The sequence below is a fragment of the Cetorhinus maximus genome, chromosome 15 (genome assembly GCF_964194155.1).
Source record: "Cetorhinus maximus chromosome 15, sCetMax3.hap1.1, whole genome shotgun sequence".
Classification (NCBI taxonomy): Eukaryota; Metazoa; Chordata; class Chondrichthyes; order Lamniformes; family Cetorhinidae; genus Cetorhinus; species Cetorhinus maximus.
The window spans coordinates 36,813,148-36,840,651 of NC_135893.1; the positions used below are offsets into that span (position 1 = coordinate 36,813,148).

Here is a 27,504-nt window from a genome sequence, read left to right on the forward strand (position 1 = left end):
ACACATGCTAATGTAGGAAACAAATTGCACACAAGGCCACACAAACAGCAATGTGACACATGGCTGTTTGGTTGAAGAATAAATCATGACCAGGACACTGGGTGGAACTTTTTTTTTGGATGAAACCTCAGATAACATCTCATCTTAAAGACAGCAACTCAGACCATGCAGCAATCCCTTGCAACTGCACTGAAGTGTCAGCCTGCATTTTGTGTTCAAAGCAAAAGATGCTGGTGTAGTGGTAATTTCACTGGACTGGTAATCCAGAGGCCCAGGCTAATGATTGGGGAGTCATGGGTTCAAATCCCACCATGGCAGCTGGTAGAATTTAAATTCAATTAATAAATCTGGAATATAAAGTTAGTCTCAGTAATGGTAACCATGACAACTATCATTGATCATCATAAAAACCCATTTGGTTCACTCATGTCCCTTTAGGTAAGGAAATCTGCTGTCCTTACACAGTCAGACCTACATATGACTCCAGACCCACTTCAATGTGGTTGACTCTTAACTGCCCAATATGGCCTAGCAAACAGTTCAAGGACAATTAGGGATCTCAGCAAGTGCTGGTCTTACCAACAACACCCCCATGGAAGAGTCCTGGAGTGGAACTTCAGCCCATGACCTTCTGATTCAGAGAAAATGATGAAGTAATTAAAAGAATTCTTTACTATTTCGCAGTAGCTTCTTCTTCCCATAAAGTTAAAACATCCAAAGTAATTCAGTCATTTTTCCTTCCCCCCCCCCCCCCCCCCCCATCATAAAGAAACTGGAACTACATTACACCTGTACCGTACATAGAATTGAGAGTTGCTTTAAATAGTGGGAAATATCATTTAACTCTCAGCTTCTCAGACACAGCCTGCAGTGTGCAAATCTTACTACATTAGATGGACAAATTCATCTGTCTATTCAGACGGACTTACAACAGCAGCAAATACAAAGCATCTAGAATATTTATGAGCATCATTTCAAAGAGGGGGTTGCTATGGAGTCAGCACTGGAAAGTTACAGTGATATCAGTATAATAAAGATACCAAGGCAGTCTGTGTTGTTTACCCAGGAGGGCTCGTGACATTTGCCTTCGCTCTGTCCTCTGGGACACTGAGCAAATTTAATAGAATTTAGAAAACAACCTTGTTCATTTCAACAACCAATGGCAGTTTACCTCAAACCAGCAGAAATTTGAAAGGAGAGGGGATTGCAGAGGGGGCTGTAATGTTTGAAAGTTTTACTCCGTAACAGAGCCGGTCAGGTTGTGGAAACATTGGTAGGAGGTCTCAACACCTGATGCGGATTCAACTTCCAGCCCTGCTCCTGCGGGACCTTCTCGAACCCAATTCTTCTAATTGTGAAGAGGAGTTGAAGACAAGGAGCAGGATCAAGTACCCATTGGCCTTCCACATAAATAATTTTCTTGGGGGGGGGAGAGGAAGGAAGGAAGGGTGGCTGGATCAATTCCATAATTTTCATCCCCACTGTATATGAAGGCCATAAAAAAAGAGGTTCCACCCCATTAATACCAAAAACAGAAGCCCATTAGTCACAGGAAGATAAGAGAGACACCAGTGTCGACTGTTTTGATCATCGATATCAGCTCAGTGAGAACAACGTCACACTGTAGCGGGGTTAAAAGGAAATGAATTAACACTTCACTCAATGGGAAGTCTGGCGGTTACTTTTGTCTTTCCAGCCGCTTCTCTCCACGTTATGTGAGGGGAAGGTTCTGCTGAAGTGCCTAGCGCGACTCGCGCGAAGATCGGCAGCTGGCCACAGCTCCACATCTGGGAATAGTGAGAGGCAATATTTACCAAATGTCAGCCAGCTGTGCTAAGCAGAGAGGTCTGGGGAGCATGGACCAGCGAGTGGATTGGAATTATATAACAAAGGGGAAAACAGACTAGATTTCACACAATGCAGGTCTGTCTTGGCAGGGAGTTTGGATGTTCCTGTCCCTAGTCTCCCCAGGTCCAGTGAAACTGCTACAGAAACTGACAATGTGAAATAGACAGCGGAATTAAAGTGCGAACCGTGAGCATGTTCTTTGGAACGGGGGTTGGGGGGTGGAGAGCTGGGCTGAAACTCACCAAACTGCAAATTACTCACAGCATTTTCAACAGCTTTCACCCGCCAAACAAGCAGGTTCACTCTCATATCTAAAACCAGCAGGCGCAAGGGGAACAGTTTCACTCCATTGAAGGGAACATGCTTTGAAACATTATTTTGTAATGTCCATGCGCCTTTGACATGATTTTCGCACCGCTCGTCCCAAACTCTTCACAAAACATCTACAAACACACAAGGGGGGGGGGGGTAAAAACCCTTCCCTTACCATTTTTGCCATCTCCTGTCCTCCCCTCTCCCGACCCGGTGCTTGTTAAAGCAGCCTCTCCAGCGCTTTGGTTCCCCCTCCCAACCTGCTATTGCACAACGTGAGGCAGCACCGAGCACCCCTGATGGACAGCTTCCCCCTCCTCCTTTGATTGATGGGCTCCTCCAATGAAATGAGAGCGGCAGGTTCGGGGGCAGTGGGAAGCAATGCTGTGGGCGTGTCTCGGGTTTGCAGCCACCAATCCCCTTTGGGGGAGGGGCTGGACTCGCCAATTTGTAGTAACCCTTTCCGTGCTGGAAGGACTTTGGACTTAGGACTTTGAAGTATCTGCATTTCGAGAGAAACTGAAAAGATCTTAGATCAGGGAACCAATGTTCCAAAATAAATTTTGCTTTAACTGAACTAATATTCCAGTGATATGATTAAAATAAGTTTTGCATCACTGCATAACACATGAAATTGCAATGAAGATTTTAGAAGGCTGAATATACTAAAACAAAACAACTTGCACCTTTTGCAACTTCAGGGTGTTTCAAAGCTCTTTACAGCCAATGAAATACTTTTGAATGTAGTCACTGCTTAGGAAATTAGTTAGCCAACTTGCGCGCAGCAAGCTCCCACAAACGGTAATGCGCTAATGACCAGGTAATCTGTTTTTCTGATGCTGATTGAGAGAGGAATACTGGCCAGCACACCGGGGAGAACTCTGTTGCTCTTCCACAAAGTAGTGCTCTGGGTGGTTTACAGACCCTCAGAAGGGCAGACTCGGCCTCTGTTTAAAATTTCACCCATTAAACAGTATCTCCTACAGTGCAGCACTGAGTCACGTCACCACCCTATTTGAGCAGGAATTAGATTCAGACATTTGTTAATTTTTATTTGCGTTTTACCAGCACCTGATGACAGGAGAGGTGTGAGGGCGACATTTATCAGTACTGATGTTATTTCAGACCTTCTAATGAAGTTTTAGCACAGTTCTGGAATGTATTGTAGTGATATACATTCCGGCGACACATCTAAAACAGTATCATACATAGTGAGTAACTGTAAAGTGCACTGACCATTGTCATGATCCCCGTAAAGATCATTAACATTTTAGGAGCGATGAATTTCCCAGCTGGCAGGAATAGCCAAAGGGTAAGAGTTCATGTTGTAAGATTTTTACTGTAACAAACAAACTAAAATCAACATAGATCAAACATTGCGTAATGGGCATCTAATACACTAACCTAAAGGTACTTTCACATGAACTAATTAACGTAATCGAGATGCTTCTAATATTCCAATTTTCTGTGCTTTGTGTCTCTGGAAGATGTGTAGCATTACAAGAACAAGCCTCAAGCTACTCCCAGTTTTCAACAGGCTCACTTCTTCCTGCTGTGCCAGGTCAAAGCTTGCAACATCCTTCGAAAATTGCTCCAGTCAGCCCAAGTATTCCAGACCCAACTTTCATCAACAAGGCCCATTAAGGGTACTCCTGGTTCCTTAAATCTCCAAAAATTCCTCTTGGTTCTGTCCCCTTCTTTACAAACAACAAACCTACTCTTACAAGCATCCTGCTTGGGTGCTAACACAAACAGTCTTTCTCTGCTCTTCACAGCAGCAGCTGCTTGTTCCTCCCAGAGCAGTAATTCTATTTGTCTCTGTGTCTCAGAAAGTGCTGTCCCTTTACTGTGATTTCCTGTGGAAGTGTGGAAACTATCACTTGATATTCCAAACATTTCAGTTTGAGTTTCTTCCCCATGGTAGCCAGATCACATAGGGCTGCCTCCAGGTGGAGGTTTTTTGTTACGACTTCACCATCCCTTTATCTAGAACATTCTGCTTCACCTTAAGTTCAAGGAGACGTTTTAAAATATAACCATCTTGCAAAGTCCAGCATTCATAACGCTAAAGGCAAGTGTTTTAAAAACAGCAAGATTCCACTAACCTTACTGAGGTGAATTACTCTATTGATTGAGGTAGGAATGTTAACCAGGACACCAGGAAAACATTTTGCTTTTTGAATAAAGCTGTGGGATCTTTGCTGCCTGCCTGAATCAACACAACAAGTTAACGGGATCTTGGTATAATGTCTCAGCCAAAGGATGGCACCTCTGACACACTCCCTCCATACTGAACCGAAGATGAAAGAAACATGGAAGGAAGGGAGGAAAGGAGGAAGAAAGAAAAAAAAGTGAGATGATGCTTTATGATGAAAATAGTAGCAAAGGAGTAGTCCTTGTTGAATATGATAGAGTGTTGTGCTGCCCCTGGCTCTGCATATTCACTGGGGTCATTCTGTAGCATTCCTATGTAATAGAGTACTGCAAAGAACAGGCATGAATGCTTCCTGGGAATGTGTCTGCTAAAGATCTAATTAAGGTTCTGCTGCTCCCCTACCCACCACCTTTGTCTCCTGTAAATATCGATAATTATACCCTTGTGCCAGAACTCTGTCTTGTTGGACAGTGGGACAGCAAGCCTTCGGCTGGGGCTAGTATTTCTGCCTCAGAGTCAGGGTCAGATTCAGTCCCCACTCCAGGGAGCCCTGGTGAGTGTAGATCAGAGTGCTGGCTCTGAATGCTGGCTTGATGCCCAACAAGGGTATTTGTGTCCAATGGGTGAGAGTGCCCTTCCCCATTAAACAAGTGGTGTGGTGCAGCACATCTGTGGAGAAAACAATAGGGAATCACCACAGTTAATAAATAGCTCTTAAGTGGCATGTGAGGTTTGAGTCAGGACCTGCATTGGGGTGAAACACAATGAATGGATGACAGAACTATGACGCTGGGGGTGGGGCTGTTTCTCAGTTCAGTCATCCAGCTACGGGTAAAGGACTAGTGCTGACTTGAGGATCACCCACACATTGCTTTGTTTCTACCTGTATGCAATTCTTGGAGTCTTATTATTTATGTCATTCAGGGATCTGCTCGATCTCGAGTCGTTGTACTGCCTTGGAATCCTGTTTTTGTTGTTCTCTGCTTTGCCTGCAAACACACCTAATATCATCAGTACATTCAGCCTCAGAGACTGTGCTCCATGAGATCCCCCTATCCATTGACAACTTGTATTTATGGAGCATCTTTAACTTAATAAAATGTACCAAAGTGCTTTACAAAAGAGTAATCAAACAAACATTGAGACTGAGCCAAAGAAGGAGTCATTAGGACAGCTGACTAAAGGCTTAGCAAAGAGATAGGTTTTAAGGAGCATTTTAGAGGAGGGAGAGGTGGAGAGAATTTGAGGGAATTCCAGAGCTTGGGACCTAGGTGACCAAAGGCACCAATGGTAGGGTGAAGGGAGTGGGGGTGCACAGGAAACTAAAAACTGAGGAATCCAGAGTTCTTGGAGGCGGAGAAGATTCCAGAAATAGGGACGGGCGAAGCTTTGGTGGGATTTGACTATGAGCTGCTGCCTGAGCGGGAATCATTATAGATCAGCAAGAACAGGGCTGATGGGTAAACAGGACTTGGTGCGGTTTAGGGGATGGGCAGCAGAATTCTGGATGAACCCCCATAGTTTATGGGAGGTGGGAAGATGGCAGGTTGGCCAGGGCAGCACTGGAATAAACAGAAAGACTTGCAATTATATAGCACCTTTCACGGCCACATGAAGTCCCAATGTCCTTTGCAGCCAATGAACTACTTTTGAAGTATAGTCATGGTTGTAATGTAGCACACACAGCAGCCAATTTGCACACAGCAAGCTCCAACAGACAGCAATGTGATAATGATCAGATAATTTGTTTTTCTGATGCTGATTCATTAATATTGAACAGTACAACAGATAGCACCCCTGTTCTTCTTTGAAATAGTGTGGTGGGTTCTTTTACGTATACCAGTGACAGGGCCTCAGTTTAATGTCTCAATTGAATGTCTCCGACAGTACAATGCTCCCTCTATACTGCATTGGAGTGTCAGCCTGGGTTTTTGAGCTCAAGTCCTGGAGGGGGACTTGAACCCACATCTTCTAATTCAGAAGTGAGAGGGCTACCAGCTGAGGCACAGCTAACACTCATTAATAGGTGAATCTTCGTAGTTCGGGATCGTCAGGGAAAGCCAAGCACGCCCTCTTTTCACAGCACTAGCTGCTGTATTCCAGTAATTTTAAAGGTCCCAAGGCCACTTTGAGAAGCTATGGAGAGAAGGTAAGTGTGTACAGTAAGTTGGTGAGGGAGTAGGACGGCAGGTGGGTGGGTGCAGGGGTAGGGTGGGTTGGGAGCTCTTGGGGGTGGCAGTTGGGTCCTGGGGTTAGTCGGGTGGTTGGGGTGGCAGTCAGGGGGGTGGGGGTGGTAGTTGTGGGGTGTCAGGAGGTATTTGGGTGTATGGGAGGGGTGTTGGGGGTTCAGGGGCTGGGAGGGTAGTTGGCTAGTTGAGGGGTAGGGGGGTAGCTGGGAGCTCAGGCGGGTAGTCGAGGGATTGGAGGGGTGCAGTTGTGGGGTTGGGGTAGTCAGGTCGGGGGGTGTAGTCGGGGGTCAGGAGGGATATTCAGAGGTTCCAGTGGAGAGTTGGAGAGTTAGTAGTATAGTTACCCAGGAGGTAGAACTGGTTTTAATCCTTCTAACTTTTCCTGGATAACTATTCTGGTAAGTGTGTTGGAACCATCAGTAGTCGCGGGCTTTAAGTCAGAGTTTCAGAGGGTTTCAGACTCAGGGGAATTGCCGATCAGAAGTCCAAACTTCCTGGGAAATTCCCACGGAATCTCTATGTTCGGACTTCCAAGGGGCGCCACAGCACATCTTTTGAGGATACCACCAGAGTACAACCGTCCTGAGGCTGGAGGATCTGAACCCATGTCTTTGGATGATGTTGCCGAGGGCTAGAGTGTAGGTAAGGCACAGGAGGAGGCAAACGATAGATATTGGGGGCCTTGTCAGTGATGTCCACCTCCTGAGAATGAACAACAACATACATTTATATAACACCTTTCATGTAGCAAAACACCCTCAGGTGCACTTGAGGGGTGTTATGAAGCAACATTTGACACTGGGCCACGTAGGGCAATATTCAGGTGGATGGTCAAAATCGTTGTCAAGGAGGTAGGTTTTAAGGAGTGTCTAACAGAAGAACAAGATGGAGAGGGAGAGAGGTGGAAAGGTTTAAGGAGGAATTCCAGAACATAGGGCCCAGGCAGCTGAAGTCACGGCCACCAATGATGGAGAAATTAAAATTGGGGATGCTCAAGTGGTCAGAATTTGAGGAGAACAGATGTCTTGGAGGTTTGTGGGGCTAAAGGAGATTACAGGGATAGGGAGGGGCAAGGTCATGGAGAGATTTGAAAGCAAGGATGAGAATTTTAAAACTGAGCATTGCTTGACCGGAAGCCAATATAGGGCAGCGAGCACAGGGATGCTGGGTGAACAGGACTTGGTGCACATAAGGATACAGGTAGCAGAATTTTGGATCACCTCAAGCTTACAGAGAGCAGAATGTGGGAGTGCATTAGAATAATTAAGTCTAGAGATAACAAAGGCATGAATGAGATTTTCAGTAGTAGGTATTATGAAGGTCGGAGTAGATGGTCTTAGTACTGAATAGAAGTGCAGTCAGAAGCTCATCTCAGGGTTAAATCTGACATCAAAGTCACAAACAATAAGGTTTAGTCTCAGACAGTTGCCAGAGAGAGAGGGATGGAATTGATAGTTAGGGGACAGAGTTTGAAACGGGCATTGAGAACAATGGCTTCTGTCTTCCCAATAATTAATTGGAGAAAATTTCTACTCATCCTGTAGATGATGGTGAGGTAGAGCTGGGTTGCATCAGTGTGCATGTGAAAACTAACACCGTGCTTTTGAATGATGTTGTCAAGAAGACAGCAAGTAGATGAGAAATAGGAAGGGGCCAAGGATAGATCTGTGGGAGACACCAGATGTAATGGTGCAGGAGGAGGAAGAGGAGCCATTGCAAGTGATTCTCTGGCTATGGTTAGACAGATAAGAATGGAACAGGTGAGAGCAGTCCCACCCAGCTGGACGGCAGTGGAGAGGCCTGGGAGGAGGGTGCCAAAGGCTGCAGACAGATCAGGAAGGATGAGGAGGGAAAGTTTACCTTTGTCACAGTTACATAGGGTGTCATTTGTAACTTCGATAAGAGCTATTTCAGTACTGTGGCAGGGGCAGAAAGCCGAAGATGGATTTAGGAAGAGACAATTCGTTCAAGGGATTTGCACAAGAAAAGGAGATTGGAGGTGAGGCAGTATTTTGAATGGACGATTGTGTCAAAGGTTGGTTTTGTGAGGAGGGGGGGTGATGATGGCAGATTGAAAGGAGGGAGAGAGACAGCACCTGAAGACAGTCCTCATTATTAATTAGATGGTTTTGATCTTAGTGACAAGAATATCCTTGCAAAATATATTGGAGGTTGCAGCTCCAACCTCCCTTTCCAGTCCAAAGTCCTTGGGTGTGTTGCCGTCTTCCAAACCCATGGTTGTCTTTCCCAGAACTCCAACCGACAGATTTATTTTGGAGGTGAATTTCTACAGGGCTTTCCCATTTGGACATTGCAAGGTCAACGCAAGATTGACTGAAACACCAGAGAAAAAACAAACGCAGGACTAACTGCACTATAGAGAAATGAATGCAATCTATGCTAAGCTAATATTTTATCACAAACCTTCAGGTGCACAGTAATTTATACTTTCCAATAGCTACAGTTTAGCAGTTTGCTGTAACTCTTTGAAGATCACAAGTTGAATCAATGGCTGAACCGTCCCAGATTTGCACTAAGTGTGGTAACAGGTGGGAAAGAAGACATTTTACCCGCTGGCCACAATGGCGGCTTTTCCCAATCCAGCCTCAGAAATTATGCATTCCCGGGAAACCCAACGTTTGCATGGCGGGCGGACTCTCATTCGCCCGCCATGCCATCACCTCGCCGCTTCATCACACCGAACACCATATTTAAAGTGCATCCACGTGCATATCTCTCAGTGCTTGCAGCCCAGGGCTGCTGCACGGAAGACATGGCCCCGAAAGGCAAGAAGATTGCAGCCCCCCAGGTTTAATGACATGTCCCTCCAGTGCCGTCTGCACGCAGTGGAGGCCTGAAGTGATGCCCTCTAACCCCGCAGGATGGGCAGCAATATTACTAATCCAGCATGGGAGGCGGTGGCAGCGGTGGTCAGTGCCAATGCCCTGCAAAAGGGGACAGCCACCCAGTGCCGAAAAGGGAAGAATTATCTCCTCCCTTCCGCCAGGGACAAGCTCAAAGGACATCACCATTCACTCTCAGACACACCTTCGTAGTCCTCATCCTGTCCATAGGGCCACTCACCACCCACACATGTCAAGCATACTTATCATCTGGCCTGGCAGGCTTCCTGTTTACACTCTCTCTATCTCTATTCATGCAGGATAAGCTGGCACAAGAGGGAGAGGTCACAGACCAGTGGGGGAATGCCTGAAATCAAGGTCCTCACGGACTTTGAAAACAGAGCCATCCAGCTGGCTGGCGAGGATCTGGACCGGTCCTGTGCTGATGGTGAGGTCAGCGGTGCTCTACCAAGTGAGGATCCAGTAGTGCAGCATCCATCAGACAACCATGCTGTGTGTGATGTGTCCTGTTTCACAGGCCACTGCCATGCACTAATTATCTCCCCTTGCTTTTGCAGGCACATCTGGGAAACAGCTATTGGAGTCCACGGCCCAGGGCCTCCTATCAAGCCCTGAAGAAACCCCTGAAGTGGAATCTGAAGGCACCTTCGAAGACCCGTCACAGCGCTCACCCATACCCTCCACCTGCGCAGAGACACACGCTTAACTTTAGACTAGCCTCGGGATCACAATCTAGTGAGCATATCACACTGTCTGATCCACAGCAGGCAGCGGCAGGGACTTCCCAGGTCCCCGGCACTCGGAAGACTGCTGGTGGCCAGAAATCTGCTGAGTCTGATGACGAGCCTCTGGACTGGGTCATGCCTCAGTTGCTGGAGCTGCAAAGGCAAGCTTGGGAACACCAGGAAGGGATGTCCGCTGCACTCCTCGGATTGCAAGGCACGATGGAGGAGTCTGTCCTTCTTCAGGCTGAGGTGATAGCACCGGCATGTCAACGCACCAAGGTCAACACTGGTAGGATGGCCGCTGCCAAGGAGACCTTTGTTCAGGATATCGGTCCTGCACTGCTGCACGGGTTGAACACACCCTGCAGTATTTTGCTTTTATCTTCTTATTCTGGGACTGGATGCAGTTCCAGCAGTGGCCACCACTCCTGGTGGTGCTGCTGGGACCACTTTGATTGGTTGGCAGCTCTCGGAGGCAGGACATCCCCATCTAGAGTATTAATTGGCTGCAGGACAGCCAGCTGCAACAGGGTAAAGTGATATGATGACTTTTTTAGGGTGTGGGGTTGGAGACCCTGCCACTTGTAAAATCCTGCTCAATTATTGAGAATGCTTATCTGTGGCTGGGTTGTTCAGAGATAACCAAATGAAACTTTGAATTACATGCATGGCATTGGGCTAATACTATGATCCTGACTGCAGTTAGTTTGGATCAGATCGCTATTCAATCAAAATGGGACAAAATCCCTTCAGTTTTGCCACAGGGACGGGAGGGAAAGCACATTGAAAAATTTACTCGTGAGAATGATGATAGAAGATACCAGGGAGGGCACACCAGGGAGAGCTCACAAGGAAGCAAATGGAGTGGAGTGGCGGATCGATACAGACGGCTGGAGGAAGTATAAAAGGAGAATGCAACAGATGAGTTTGAATTTCTAACCCCGGTTGGACATTCTCCTGAAGCTGTCATCTCATGTCCTCCTGCCTCCAAATGACCGGCCCCACTCCTCCACCATTGGCTGGCCAACATGTCCATCCTCACAGTGCCAATGCCAATCCCAACTGGAAAGCAAATAGACTCTGCACTATCCAACTGGATGATTCTGTTCCATCAATCAAAAACCCTTATATCCATATCTGATTTTTAAAAATAAGTATGAGATAATAATGTTCAAAGAATGAAAAAGAAACGCTATTATTACCCTGGTGATTCCTCTCCTTGGTTGCTTGTGCCAGTGTGTTGCACTTTAATTCCAGAACAGTCCTGATGGGTTGACAACCCTAAGTGCAGAGTGGGCAGAGTGAAGCAGCATGCCAGTCTTGGGGCGGCTGGGGGAAGAAACGTAAAAATGATCCGATTGAGAACCGAAATGTGTACCTCTTTAGGATCTGCTATGAAGTGAATCTCCATTCTGAATGAAGTAAATGAGAAAGATCTGACCAGAATCAGTAGTGGAAAGGCAGCAGGAGATGAATTCACTTAAACATTACAATGAAGTGCACAAGATTCTTTTCCAAAGACTTTGATATTTTCACCCTCATTAATTGCTAAGAAACATCTTTGCAGATTTAATTTAATGGCACTCCTGATTTCCAAATAAACTTTAAAACTAATAAAAGAGCAACGTGTTAAAATATTTTTACTCTGGAGGTCTGGTAGCGCAGTGGTAGTGTCCCTACATCTAGACCAGAAACTCCAGGTTCAAGTTCCACTTCAGGACTTGATGGCTACAGAGGGTGTGTTCATAACGTGGCCAAACAGGTTGATTGTCAGCCTGTAAATCCTTCCAGCATGCCTGAGGGCAGGTGGTAAGAGCGGGAGAGTTTCCTGGGGCAGGATTTTCCCGTTGGCGAGCGGGGGGGCGGGGGGGGCCCGCTCGCCGACGCGTAAAATGATGCGCGGTGACATCGGGCGGAACTCCTGACATCACCGCGCCCCATTTAAATTTTCAGGTAGGCAGGAGCGCAGCAAAATCAGCTGTGCGCCCGCCGACCTATCAATGGCCAATTGAGGCCATTGACAGTCATTGAAGCAATTAATGGACCTGCCCGTCCAACCTTAAGGTTGGCAGGCAGGCCGGGAACTCTGGCGGGCTTCAGAAAAAGCATGAAACCTCATCCATGGGCAGATTAAAGTTTTTAAAAAAGTTATAGACATGTCCCAACTCATGTGACAGTGTCACATGAGGGGACATGTTAGGGATTTTTTTTTCCTTTATTTTTTAATATTTTTTATTGTGGAGCCGATCTCCCTGCGGCAGCACTTAGCCTCAGGGAGATCGGCTCCACAATAAAAAATATTAAAAAATAAAGGAAAAAAAAATCCCTAACATGTCCCCTCATGTGACACTGTCACATGAGTTGGGACATGTCTATAACTTTTTTAAAAACTTTAATCTGCCCATGGATGAGGTTTCATGCGGCAGCACTTAGCCTCAGGGAGATGAGTGCGCTCTTTCGTGCGCATGTGCAAAAGAGTGCACTCTTGGGTTTAGGGATTCCCCCCACCTGCACAGGGAGCGCATAGCCTTAAATAGCCCGCCCATGTAAAATGGCGGTGCGCCCCCAATCAGGGGTGCCCATCGGAGCCCGCACTTCAACTTCCCTCACAACGGGGGGGAAAATGCTGCCCCTGGTCACCAATACTGCAGTAATTTGCCAAGCATAATCATGGACCAATCCAATGTAAGTTCATGGTCGTCAATGCCCTCTTGAGAAGGATGTTGGTTTTAATTCGGACATAGAAAAACCTAAAAGGCAAATTCTGACCTCCAACTGAATCCAAGCATATTATAGTAAATTACTTTGCTAAAACATTTAAATGACTGTTGCTAAATATGCTTAGATACAATATGTAAAAATACAAATTTGATGACTTTGAACCTAAGGTTCTGAAAGCTTTTGAACACTTGGATTGTCCTTGCCTCATGTCTGGGTCTGCAGTTGACAAGCTGTTCTTTTCTCAAACAAAAGATTGACTTCCATAATTAGTTAACAACTTGAAAAATGCTTCCTTTATCACTGTATCCTGTGACTATCAGGATAGGAAATGGTGACATAGGTGGACCATGGTTATTCATCCACCTCACAATGTTTCTTTGAGGGTAGTTAGCATTTTGGATGGAAACAATAATGTGAAATATTGATGCATTTTTATATATAAATTGATGCAATAAAGATACAAATTAGTATAATGAATTAACATGAATAGTTGTTTGGTAGCACAGAACTTGAGTATTGCTGAAACAAGACACATGTTGTCGAAGCTTTTCGTCTTGCCCTAATCAGGACGATTCACAAGAATACCAAATGTGAAGGGAACAACAATTCATACTTCATGAGAAGAGAGTGCTGATTGGTTGCCAAGTGGATTCTGATTGGTAGAGGTGTTGCCATAGTGAATGCAGCAGTTAATTGATGACTGACAGTTAACTGCCAAGCTTTGTTTAAATTCAAACCAGGCAGGTTGACTCTGATTGGTCAGCAATACTCAAATTAATATGAGGTAATTAAACACCTTTGTGTTAGTTTGACATTAAAATAGGACTTCTAACAACAGAAACAACATTTTTAATAGCGCCTTTAACATAGTACAATTCACCAAAAAACTGTGTGGGAGCATAATAAAACTAAATCTGACAGTGGACCATATATGGACCTATGAATTCAGATGACCTAAAGCTTAGTCAAAGAAATATGTTTTAAAGGAGTATCTTAAGCGAGGAAAGAGGGATAGAGAGGCGGAGAGGTTTAGGGAGAGAATTCCAGAGCTTAATGCCTTGGCAGCTGTAGGCATGGCCCCCGTTGGTAGAGCAATTAAAATTTGAGATGCTCAAGAGACTGGAATTAGATGACTGCAAATATCTTGGGGTAGGGGTTGTATGTTTTCAAGAATTGAAAAGGTAGGAAGCAGGGAGCATGGGTGGGGGAGGTGAGGTTATGGGGGAATTTGAAAACAAGAATGAGAGCTTTAAAATTCAGCTGCTTCCTAACTAAGACCCAATGTAGTTCAGTGAGAACAAGGATGATTGGTGAACAGGTAGTAGATATTTAGATGACCACACGTTTGAGGAGGATAGAAAATGGGATGCTGCTCAGGAGTGTGTTGGAATAGTTAAGTCATGAGGTAACAAAGGTATGGATGAAGGTTTCAGCAGCAGAAGAGCTGAGGTAAGAGTGGACTTGGACGTTGTCACTGAGATAGAACCAAGCGGTCTTAGTGATGGTGCGGATATGTGGTTCGAAGTTCATCTTGTGGTCAGATGTGACACCAAGGTTGTGAACAGTCTGTTTCCACCTCGGACAGTTACCAGGGAGAGGGATGGAGTTGGTGGCTATGTAACAGAGTTAGTGGAGGAAATTGACGACAATGGCTTCAGTCTTCGCAATATTTAGTTGGAGAAAATTTCTGCTCATTTGGTACTGCATGTTGGACAAGCAGTCTGATAAATTGGAGACCGTGAGTCGAGAGAGGTGGTGGTGAGGTAGAGCAGGGTGTCGTCAGCTTACATGTGGAAACTACCTGTGCTTTTGGTTGATGTCGCTGAGGGGCAGTATAGATGAGAAACAGGAGAGGGGTGTCAAGGATAGATCCTTGGGAGACATCACAGATAACAGTACCAAGAAAAGCCATCAATAGCAATTCTCTGGCTATGATTTGATAGATAAGAATGGACCAGGTGAGAACAGTCCCGCCCTGCTGAACAACAGTGTAGAGGTGTTGGAGGCGTTAGACAGTGTAGTCAACTGTGTCAAAGGCTACACACAGGTCAAGAAGGATGAAGAGTGATGGTTTACCATTGTCACAGTCACATTGGATACCATTCTCTACATTTACCTGAGAAATCCCTAATTCAAAAAGGATTCTCCTTTCTGATTGAGTGGGGAGGGTCGTAAATTCCTCTGTTCTCAATCATCCCTTTTACCTACATTGTCTGACCACTGGGTCCCGATGGATTGCGTGCACAAGGCAGAGCTGTGGATTTTAGCCTGTAACTGCTTTTTATCTCCAGTAATACAATCATTTCCCTCTTCCTCTTGTGTGACTCCTGGGATATTTCTGACTCAATCTTGCACTTGGTTTGTGCAGATTGATCGAGTATCGAGCTGCATGCCCTGATGGCACTCAAATAATCCCACAGAAATGGCTCAGTAGTTTCCATGCTTTTTATTTCATTGTAATTTCTCCACTTTTAACCCCGTCCTCCTCTCATTGTACAGCTCCACAGGGACTAACCGCCTCTAGCATTCTTCCAGTATGCGCTCAGACAGGGAGAGGCGGGAGCCACCTTGCTATGCGCAACTTGGCTGTCACGTTTCCTACTTTTACAACAGTGACTATACTTTGCGAATACATCATTAGCTGTGAAAGCTTTGGGATGTGCTGTGACACTGAAAGGTGCTATATAAACACAAGTCTTCATTAGATTCCATTTGTTGTGCGGTGTGAGTTGCTGCATATTATGGTTTGACAGGGAAAATAAGCTTAAAAGGCTTGCAGCATCCCACGCTATCTAAAGGGAGTTTGAAATGTAGCAGCAGTTTGGGAATGGAAGGAAATCTGCCAGTGACGAAACACACAAGGCAGAATTTAATGCCTTCCCCGGAGGTGAGTTTGGAGGTGGTTGGGTGTTTGACTGGGCAGGAGGGCGGTGGGTGGGGGTCCCGCTGCCTTCCTGCCTCTTCTCGGATTAATTCTAGGGCGGGAAAGTTTGTGGATGGCTTTCCCACCACTGCACCTCCCCCCACCCACCCACCCCCCGCCAACCAATTGTGGCCCTTATATTAATGCTCACTTCAGGGCATCATTCCACTGCGGGGGTATTCAACTAGCCGTGGGTGGGGCAGTCAATGTGGGAAGTCCATAAAGCAAACCACGCTGGGGTTGATTGCGGGCTCCCAGTTGGGGTGGGGGTGGTTCCTCATTCAAATGCACTCAGTGCCATTTGAGGGATCTGGTATCAGGAAGGGGGTGGGGGAGGTGTTGGCCGCACCTGTTAAGAGCCACCTGCCTAGGCTTCCTGCCTCCCCTTTCCCCCTCCTGTGACCCCCATGCGGCGACCCCCACCCCGCCCTCACTCATGTGTCACCTGGATCCCTCAGCAATTCTAGGCCTCTCCCCAGGTACATTGCCAGCAGCTGCCATCACTCCCACTGGCACTGCTTGCAATGGATGCCTGCTGGCCTCTGATTGGCTGGAAGCTCTCAGGGGCAGCATTTCCATCCTCAGGGTCCTTAATCCTGGGGAAGGCCCACCACTGGCCACTTAAATGCCTGCTCGGCAATTAATCCTGGTGGGCCTTCCCCAAAGCTCTCCAAACAGTGGGTGAGACCCCCATCACCTCGATGAAATACTGCCCACAGAGTGCCATTTTCTGAGCTGTAATTCTTTGGTATTTAGTACAGTGGTGGCACTGAATATCTTCATTAATGTGTTAAGCTCACAACCAGCAGTAATCCCCTGTTACTTTCACTGGTATTTGGATGGTATTTTCTTCAATTATTCATCACGGATTCAATAATGTATTTTTTAGTAACAAGTTCAAACTCAGTAGAGTCATAACTTGAGTAAAATGCTCCTTGGAATACAAATCTTGTAAGGTGCTTTGGGACATCCAAAGACATGATAAGCTGCCACATAAACACAATCTATTTCTTTCTATGCAAAAATTGCATCCTTCATGCTTAGATTTAAGGGATAGGATGTGCATTAAGAGCTTTGAAGGCTAACCCCAAAAACAATGAGCAATTCCAATAGCTGAAAGCAGGCACATCCTTTTCTTCTAGTATGTTCAACTATGAAGTACGAAAAGCCTATTGCTAATGGCTCTTCCAAGTCCAAACGCGCCTTTATAATCAGCCTCCAAACCTCCAAGCGCTCTGCTTTCCTTCAACTTGTGAATCTTGTACGTCTCCCCTTTCTTTTCCCCACCATTTGACCTGTGTCTTCAGCTGTTTGGAATTCCTGTAACTCTCTTCCCCTCTCACCATCTCTCCCTTCCTTCAAGCTCGCAGAATTGTTACAGCGCAGGAGGAGGCCATTTGGCCCGTTGTGTCTGCACCAGCTCTCCGAACGAGTAGTTCACCGAGTGCTGTTCTTCTGCCTCCTCCCCATAATCCTGCACATTCTTCCTTTTTGGATAACAGTCTAATTCCCTTTTGAATGTGTTAATTGAACCTGCCTCGACCACACTTTCAGGCAGTGCATTCCAGACCCTAACCGCTCGCAGTGTAAAAAAACTTTTTCTCATATCACTTTTGCTTCTTTTGCCAATTACCTTAAATCTGTGCCTCCTCATTCTCGATCCTTTCACAAGTGGGACCAGTTTCTCCCTATCTCCTCTGTCCAGACCCCTCATGATTCTGAATACCTCTGTCAAATCTCCTCTCAGTCTTCTTTTCTCTAAGGAAAACAGTCTTAACTTCTCCAATTTAACTTTGTAACTGAATTTTCTCATCCCTGGAACCATTCTCGTGAATCTTTTCGGCACTTTCTTCAATTCCTTCACATCCTTCCTAAAGCTCAGCGCCCAGAACTGGATGCAATAGTTCAATTGAGGCTGGAACTAGTGTATTATACAAGTTCAACATAACCTCCTTGTTCTTGTACTCTATGCCCATAGTAATAAAGTCCAGGATGCTATATGCTTTAGTAACTACCCTTTCAACCTGTCCTGCCACCTTCAATGACTTAAGTACATATACACCCAGGTCCCTCTACTCCTGCATCCCCTTTAGAGTAGTACCTTTATTTCATATTGTCTCTCCATGTTTTTCCTATCAAAATGAATCACTTCACATTTCTCTGTACTGAACTTCATCTGCCATCTGTCTGCCCACTCCACCAACTTGTCTATGTCCTTTTGAAGTTCTACACTGTCCTCCTCACAGTCCAAGTTTCGTATCATCCTAAAATTTTGAAATTGTGCCCTGCACACCAAGGTCTAGCTCATTAATATATAACAGGAAAAGCAAAGGTCCCAACACTGACCCCTGGAGAACTTCACTACAGACCTTCTTCCAGCCTGAAAGACATCCATTAACTGCTACTCCCTGTTTCCTGTCATTGAGCTAGTTTCATGCCCAGTAAGATGTTTCTTAAAAAACAACTTCTTTGACCAAGCTTTGGCCCCTCTCCTTTGACTTGGTGTCAATGTTTTCATCTGGCTAAGCTCCTGAGAAGGACTTTGAGGCATTTTATTACATTAAAGGTGCTATATAAATGCAAGTTGTTGTTATAGAAATTATTGACATAACCTTGATATAAAAACAGAGAAAGCTGGAAAAACTCAGCAGGTCTGACAGCATCTGTGGAGAGCGAAACAGAGTTAACGTTTCCAGCCCGTATGACTCTTCTTCAGCTCTGACCTGCTGGGTTTTTCCAGCTTTTTCTGTTTTTATTTCAGACTTCCAGCATCCACAGTATTTTGCTATTATCTTTGAAATAACCTTTCATAGATGAGAGACCTGATACGTCTGCAGGGGACATTAATATACTGACAGCTGACAATATGTAGGGATCTGAAACTACATATTGCAAAACAGACAGATGTTGGATAATCAATGATGTTCACACTAACATCTGGAGGGCGTTTTACAATTAGTAATCACATTCTAACAGGTGCATACTATATCGTACATTTGTGCACTGACTTGACAGGCAAAAAATAACCCTTTTCTGGAAGTTATCATCAAACAATGGAGAAATGCGTACTGCCAGAGAGGAAAATAATTTTAGTGTGCCGTTCATTGCCAAGGAAGACTGCATTACTGGGTTTGTTGTCAGTGAACTGATAGAGTTTGATTATTGCGACTCATCAACACCTCCATCATCCTTGTATTATGTTACTATCAGGATGGTAGAAGGCCAACTGGATGGGCCTTTCCTTGTCGAGCAATTCTCCTGCTCCTATGCATGAATTGGTGGTTCATACAACCACAGAATCACAGAATTGTTACAGTATAGAAGGAGGCCATTCGGCCCATTGTGTCTGCACCGGCTCTCTGAGCATTTTAACTTAGTGCCAATCTCCTGCCTGTTCCCCATAACCCTGCACATTGTTTCTATTTAAATAATCATCTAATGCCCTCTTGAATGCTTCAGTTGAGCCTCCAGCTCACTTCCAGGCAGCACATTCCAAACCCTAACTACTGGCTGTGTGAAAAAGTTTTCTCTCACCTCTCATTTGCTTCTTTTGCAAAACACTTTAAAACTGTGCCCTCTGGTTCTCGATCCGTTTACAAGCGGGAACAGTTTCTCCCTATCTACCCTGTCCAGACCCCTCGTGAATTTGAAAACTTCTATCAAGTCCCCTCTCAGCCTTCTCCTCTCCAAGAAAAACATTCCTAACTTCTCCAATCTTTCCTCACAACTGAAGTGTTCCTCCCTGGAACCATTCTCGTAAACACTCTTCTGCACTCTCTCCAATGTGTTCCCATCTTTCCTACAGTGTGGCGCCCAGAACTGTACACGATACTCCAGCTGAGGTCTAACCAGTGTCTTATATAAGTTCATCAAAACTTCACCATTGAACCTTCTCATCCTGGCTGGTAAAGATATTGACAATAGCTTGTGGAAGTGATGTCCTGCTGCTTCATCAGCTGCGGTTCTTACGAGATGGAAGGGCAAATCCTTATTCCTGGGGTACATGGCCTTCGACAGAAGCCAAGGATTGATGGTTTTCTTGCTGTGAGGGTCTCCAGGCTAGGTGAGGCTTTCTTCAGAGTCTCAGGGACAAATGCATCCGCGTGTGAGATTTAATATTGCAGTTGTTTTCTTATTTCTTGGGATCTTGGCATCAGTGGCAAGGTGTGTATTTATTGCCCATCCCTAGTTGAATTTTTCTTGAGAAGCAGGTGAAAGGGCTCACACCAGTGCTGTTCAGGTGGGAGTTCCAGGGTTTTGACCGAGTGACAATGAAGTAGTTTCAAGAAAATGCTGCCTTTTGGCGCTTTATTTGATACATTTTCCAACGTGTTGGATTAGACTATTATGTAAATATTTTGTGAGGTGTAGACGTGTAGACTGCTCCATAATTACAACCCCTGAGCTGACTCCAAACCTATAAACAAGGTTTGGGTATATTGTGGCTAGTGAAACAACATAGCTGTTTCTTGATGGAAGCGAAATGATGCGGATGTCGGAAATCTGGAACAAAAACAGAAAATGCTGGAAAAACTCAGCAGGTCTAACAGCACCTGTGGAGAGAAAAACAGAGTTAACGTTTCGGGTCCGTGTGACTCTTCTTCAGAGCTGTTGTTGTAGCTGTTTCTTGACTCTTGTTTCTTGCAATACTATTGGACTTCTTTAAAGCAGGAATTTGCTGTTGGTGATCTGAGCATGAGTGTGGTAGCTTAGTGATATTAAACACGGGCTGCATAACTCAGAGGTTGCAAGGCTGCTTATTCTGCACCGGGTGGCTCACCTCCCCTCTGTGTCTCTCTCACCTCAAAGGCACAAGTTAGGAATGTGATGGAATACCCTTCACATGCCTAAAAGAATCCAGCTGCAACAGCACTCAATATGCTTGATGTCACCCAGGACAAAGCAACCCACCTGCTCACTATATTAAACATGCACCAGTGCACCGTGGTTGGAGCGTGTGCTTCTCGAGAGGAGAATTTGAAGGCCACATTAGGAATTGATTGAGGCACAATAGCAAATGGCACTTCTACATTGTTACATTTTTGCCATTTCAGCAGAGGCTGCCTGCCCCCTTTAAGTTGCTATAGACTCCCTTCTCCTGGATCAGTGGCCACTTCCCAGGCACCCGTGTGGTGAGCTCAGAAATGGGCCAGTGTTGAGTTAGTCGGGCATGTGTTGAGTCTGTCCGAACACATGCCTGATGCTGGACAGGAAAACCATTTGAAAATAATCCATGGCTGGGGCAGCATCATAGCACATGGTTCTGCTTGCTGCCTAAACAAATAGGGTAACAGCTAAAACCCAACGGGACATGTGCAGAGGTGACGGGCACTATTCTGTTTGAACCTTGAAGGTGCACCATGTTGCATGTGAATGATGATTTGCTACCTCTCAAAGACTCTGGCCCTTGCCATTGGGTTATGTTGCCTCAGATCACTGGGGCATCCTCCCTTTATTCATCCTGTTGCTGCTTCTGTTTATCCAGTTACTTAATGGTTCCCTGGATAAGATGTGCAGTCAATCAATGCTCCCAGGTCATAATTCCCATTCTTTTGTGCCCCCATCATTCGTGGCTATTACTGTATTTTCCTGTCTCTAATCTGTCTGCATGTTGCTAAGTATCATGTTTTAGAAATGGGTTCTGGTTCCCTCACTGCAGCAGCAGCGCCCTTTCTCTCCCTTTTGGTTTGGAAGGTAGTTCGGGTTGTCCCTCAGATCTGATCTCAATCCCCTGCTGTGGATCTCAGCCCCTCAATTTGCTCAGTTTCAGGACGCATTTCTCTCTCACTGTCACTGACTTTCTAGCCCTCTCTTTTCCTTTTGTCTGTCTTTCAGTGCCAGTACTGGGGCAGTACTACACTGTCAGAAGTGCTGCCTTTCAGCTGGATGTGAAAGGTCCTGTGTCATTATTTGAAGAGGAAGGGAGTTCCTCCAGTGTCTTGCCAACATTTGCTCCTCAACTAAAATAACTAAAACAGATTATCTGGTTATTATCTCATTGCAGTTTGTCGGGGCTTGCTGTGTGCAAATTCCAGTGAAAATGCTTCAAAAGTACTTCACTGGGTTAAATCGCTTAGGAATATCCTGAGTTGTGATCAGTAAATGCTAATCCTATTTTTGTTTTGAAATGTATCCCCTGGGGCTAATTTTAGATGTTCAAGTTACTTTCTTGCTGATGATACTAACTGATCGTGACTGGGCATTGAAATCCCAAATAGCTGACAATTTCTTATATTTCTGACTTTGGAGATACGAAAGGATTCCTGTTTTACATTAACAAGACCAGCTGTCTTTACATAGCTCTCCCAAATACTTGGCTTCTCAAATTCCCATCCATGCTGCAAACGGATCCAATAAATCTCAATTCAATTTTATTGTATAACGACCATCTTAACTGTATCTTGGGGATTGATAAGACCCTGCCTCCCTGAAAACAGGAAGTTCGCTTCCGATCTACCACAGAAAAATAATGGAAACTATCATGCTGACTCATTGCTCTGCCCATCAAGATAAGCGCACACTCAGGCAGTGATCCCTTGGGGGCAAAAAAACAGGAAAATATTTGGAAGATTGGCGATAACAGTGGGGATTAATTCTTTCTGTGAACTAGAATTAGCACTTGCATCAAGTGTGTGCTGTAATTCTGTACATTAGCTAATGGAATGGCAGCTAAATTTAGCACATGCTCCTGCAGTTGCTCCTCAGAGTAATTTGTTTTTAATTCATTTTATTACACGTTTTTAGGCCATTGCCTTTCTCTTGCTTCTTAACTGCTTGTGAGCAGTAATTAATGAGAAACGTGTTTGGGTACTCAAGTATTTACTTTGTTCCCATATCATGTTCTATTTAAACCTGCTGCAAACGGTGAACAGAGTAGTGTAGAATGGGTTGACATTCTCTGCAGTTTAGAAGGGTGAAGGGTGATCTCATTGAAACGTATAAAATTTTTTGACAGGGTAGAAGTTGCTAGGCTGTTTCCCCTGGCTGGAGAGTCTAGAACTAGTGGTCATAGTGGGTTGGCCATTTAGGATTAAGATGAGGAGAAATTCGGCTCAACTGGAGCACAGACAGCAGCATGGTCTGGTTGGATCAATTTGTTTCTGCACTGTACATTTTATACAGTTATACCTACGTAATTTCTTCACTCAGAGGACTGTGACTCTTTGAGGGCCAGGGATACTCGGTCAATGCTCAAGGCTGGGGTTGAAAGGTTTTTGGGTACTAAGGGAATCGGGTGACATGAGGATAGGACAAAAAAATGAAGTTGATGTAGAAATTCAACTGTGATTTTATTGAATGGCAGGAAGTGGCCTACTCCAGCTCCTATATCTTACGTCCTTACCCTGAGTAACAGATATTGTAGAGTAATGAAAGAGGACATGGGTGGTTGCCATATTGAAGCTCACCCTTGCTGATCTGACCATTTATCCTTCATCTCCTCTGCCTCTTCCTCACCTGTGATTTGTGACTTAATCATGGATTCCTTCCTCAAACTGACTAAGATCTTCAAAAATTCCATTGCTGGAATTGGCTCGGTGCTGTGTGATTGCTGTGGATTGTGGTGCTCATTCTGCCACCAGACATTTTAGTCACCCTCAGCCCCCTATCCATATGGGAACAGGGGTCTGCCATTCAGTCCCTCGAGTCTGTTCTGGTCTTCTAGCCTATGATTGTAATGTAGCTTCTTCATTGTGTCCAAGTCTCAGACGTCACATAGCATTACCAATTTCATCCAGCTGTGACCTGTTGAAGGCCAGCAGCTTTATTGTAAAGAGATAAGAGTTTGTATCAGGAGTAAAAGGAAAGCTGAACAATAGAGTTACATTCCTTGCTGCAGGAAAATAAAATGTAATGGCGCAGAAATTTGCATTTAACAGTGGTCACATGGGCTACATAATATTTATTTATTCACAGGCCAGGCCTGCACTTATTGCCCATCGATTATTGTCCTTGGGAAGATAGTAAGAGTCACCTCAGTGTCCTGGTCAATATTTTTCCCTCAGCCAACATCACCAAAACAGATTATTTGGCCATTATCACATTACTGTGTGTGAATTGGTTCCCATGTTTGCTTACCTAACAACAGTGACTACACTTCCAAAGTACTTCATTGACTGCAATGTGCTTTTGGATGTTCAGATGTAAATGGTGCTATATAAATGCAAGTCCTTCAACCTTTCTTCCTTTCTCTCCTTAGCTGCAATAATAATAATCTGGATCTACTGAACAGCCATTTCATTAACAATAGCTGAGGGGAATTTCTGTTGCTTACTGTGGCACATTTTTTTCACAATGCACACCTTCTTCACCACATCCCTCCAGCTGTGACAGGATGTGGAGACCAGATTCACTTCCTGGACAATGTCACCCCAAGTTTGTTGGACCCATTTAGCCTTTAGAATGGTGCTGTGCATCCCACCTTCCACTGATGCTGCACGCAAGCATTTCAAAGGCCTGGTCAGTGAAATGGGCCATTTTTAACCATAGGCCATTTATTGACACTCCACTTTATACTGTTTACACCTGGATTTCCAAATGGAACGTTATGCAAGAATTTACACGCAGATTATGATGGTTAATGAATGCCTCAGGTTTGCCTTTAATGCCTGTTGCTTTGTGTGTTAACTATAATATATCTGAAAACTGTGTAATGCACTATAAGGTGAGATTAAACGCTTTGATAGTGCACAACTGAGAACAGAACATTGGGTACAGATACAATCTTTTGTGATATGAAGTAGTACTGGGAGAGAAAAATCACATTCTTCTAATACTCACCTAAGCGAATTTTTGACCAAGCTTTAGGTCACCTGTCTAATTGGTGCCTTGATGTCAGACTTTATCTGGCAACACTCCAGTGATGTGTCTTAGGATATTTTCTGACCTTAAAGGAATTATGTAAATGCAAGTTGTTGTTACATTTACTCCAATTTTTAGAAATACAAATTTGCATTAGTCTGTCCTTGCTGTATCTGAAGTATACTTAAAATATCAAAATATCAGTAGAGGGTTTGTACACATCTGTAGAGCTCCCACTAATCCTGAGAATGGTAAATAAATCTCAACATTGTAACCTTAACTTGAAACACAATAATTCGACTGTGTGCCCGAAAAGATGGACTTAAGTAAGTCAGACTTGTGAAGTCATTAATCAGTAAAGATTCCCCTCCCTCAATAGGATCTGGATATGAGTCATAATTCAGCACAAGTCTGGATGATATCACACCTCATCTCCTGCACTGGGTCTGACAATGCGTGGCACGATTCTGCATTAATCAATGCTCCTAGTGCTCACTATTTCAATATGGATGAGATGTTTGATAATTTAAATATAAATGCTGATATTTCATCATTGTTCCAGTTTTAATGAATTTGAAATTGGACCACGTGATAACTAATGTTAAAACCTTTTAATGTTGAAACCTTAAAGAAACCTTAAACTAATGTTGAAACCTTTTAAAGGAAGCGCCTGCCTGCAGAGATAGTGGAGGCATTGGTCGAAATATTCCAGAACTCACTGGGTTCCGGGAGGGTCCCAGCAGGTTGGAAAACCGCTGAGGTGATGCCCCTGTTCAAGAAGGGAGGGAGACAAAAAGCAGGAAACTATGGGTCAGTCAGCCTAACATCTGTCGTTGGGAAAATGCTAGAGTCCATTATTAAGGAAGAAATAGCAGGACATTTAGAAAGGATTAGCGCAATCAAATAGAGTCAACATGGTTTTGTGAAAGGGAAGTCATTTTTGACAAATTTGTTGGAGTTCTTTGAGGGTATAACAAGCAGAGTTGGCAAAGGGGAACTGATAAATGTAACGTATTTAGATTTCCAGAAGGCATTCGACAAGGTGGCACATAAAAGGTTATTGCACAAGATAGGAGCTCACGGTACTGGGGGTAATGTATTAGCATGGATTGAGGATTGGTTAACACATAGAGAGTCGGGATTAATGGGTCTTTTTCAGGTTGGAAAAACATAACTAGTGGAGTGCCACAAGGATCAGTCCTAGGGCCTCAATTATTTACTTTCTATATTCATGACTTGGAGGAGGGGGCAGAGTGTTATGTATCCGAATTTGCTGACAATACAAAAATAGATGGGAGGGCATGTTGTGATGAAAACATAAGGAGCCTGCAAGGGGACATAGACAGGTTGGGCAACATTTTCCCCCCTTGGGGGGGAAGTGCGGGAGCGGGCGCCAGTGGGTGGGCTTCCGATCGGTGCCCCCGGTTGGGGGTGTGCCGCCGTTTTATGTGGGTGGGCCAATTAAGGCCCGCCCAGTGTGATGTGCGCCAGGAAGCACTATGCGCTCCCTGTACGGGCAGGGAGGGATTCCCTCAGCAGGGAGTAGGCTCTTTTGCGCATGCGCGCGATAGAGCGCACAGATCTCCCTGAGGCAAAGTGCTGCCTCAGGGAGATCGGCTCTGGTTTAAAACTTTGAATAAAGGTTAGAAAGAAATTTCCCTGCCTTGTCCCCTCATGTGACACTGTCACATGAGCTGGGACATGTCCATAACTTTTATTGTAAAATATTCTGCATTTTTAAAATCACTCATGGAACCTCATCCCGCCCGCAGATGAGGTTTCATGTTTTTTCACAAGCCTGCCTGGGCTCCTGGCCTGCCTGTCCAACCTTAAGGTTGGACGAGCAGGTTCATTAATGAGTTCAATTGGTTTTTTAATGGCATTATCAGTTTAAGTTCTGGAATATTTAATAAAGGTGAAAAAATTTTTTAATGACATGTCCCCTCATGTGAAACTGTCACATGAGCTGGGACATGTCCATTAACTTTTTCAAAAATTTTTAATGTAATTAAAAAACCCTTCATGAAACCTCATCCCGCCCGTGGATGAGGTTTCATGAAAAATGCGAAGGCCGCCTGGGCTCTTTGCCTGCCCGTCAACCTTAAGGCCTGCAGCATTCTTAACAACTTTAATTACTTTGTTAATGGCCTTAATAGGCCTTTGACAGTTTGGCGGGCATGCAGCCGCGTCGGCTATGCGCCCGCTGAACTGACAATCTAAATGATGCGGGGTGACATTGGGACGCCCGCCCGACGTCACCACGCATCATTTTACATGTCAGCAAGCGGGCCCCGCCCCCGCCCCCGCTCACCAACAGAAAAATTCTTCCCAATGTGTTAGCTAATTTTTCTCTCTGCTGTTATGTTCCTGACTCACTTAAAATAAAAAAGCAGTTTTGATCCCCAGCTGAGGTTACCCCTGGACAAGTCTGATCCCACAGTGGAACCCAGTTGATAGATCCTAACTTTTAATTATTTGTGTGGATACGTGGAGAGTAGCGACTGAACAGAGGCACAGGAGTCAGCTGATGAACTTTTAACAAAAGAATAAAACATTTATTCAATGAGAAAAGGTGAACTATATTACAATACTCCTTCACCCACAACTAAACGTTTACGATTTGTAAGGATAACACAAGTTACAAAATCTATCTTGTATTTTAATGTTCATATAAATACACAGTCTATGTAAACCTATGGCACCCTGTGGTCAGATACACCAGACCCTGAAAGCAATTGACAGATACCATCTCAAACAGCTGCTTTGGATCTCTCCTCCGCTCCCCCCAGACGCTTGTCACACTGTGAGCCAACCAGTCTCACTGAACTCCATCCTTCACACGAGGGTTTCCACTCGCTACTCTTCAAAACCTCACCTTGGGATCTTCTTCCAAACATTTTCACTCAGATGCCTTCCACAAGAGTTCACCACCAGGGTTTTGAACCCTCCATCTGATGTTCCTCTTCCC

General features: G+C 44.8%; 1 protein-coding gene across 2 annotated transcripts in view; it reads right to left on the bottom strand.

Annotated features, from left to right (window-relative positions):
• The window catches only part of LOC144690609 (endothelin-converting enzyme 1-like), a 359,428-nt gene that overhangs the window by 265,408 nt on the left and 66,516 nt on the right, over window positions 1-27,504 (bottom strand). Inside the window, exon 1 of one of the 2 annotated variants that reach the window (XM_078558278.1) lies at window positions 2,336-2,466. The exons of the other annotated variant lie outside the window; for it this stretch is intronic. Within the exon in view, the coding sequence (XP_078414404.1) occupies window positions 2,336-2,347 (12 nt within the window). The 5' untranslated portion in view covers window positions 2,348-2,466. Of the gene's footprint in view, window positions 1-2,335; window positions 2,467-27,504 lie in introns of those variants that run through there. 2 annotated transcript variants of the gene reach the window in all.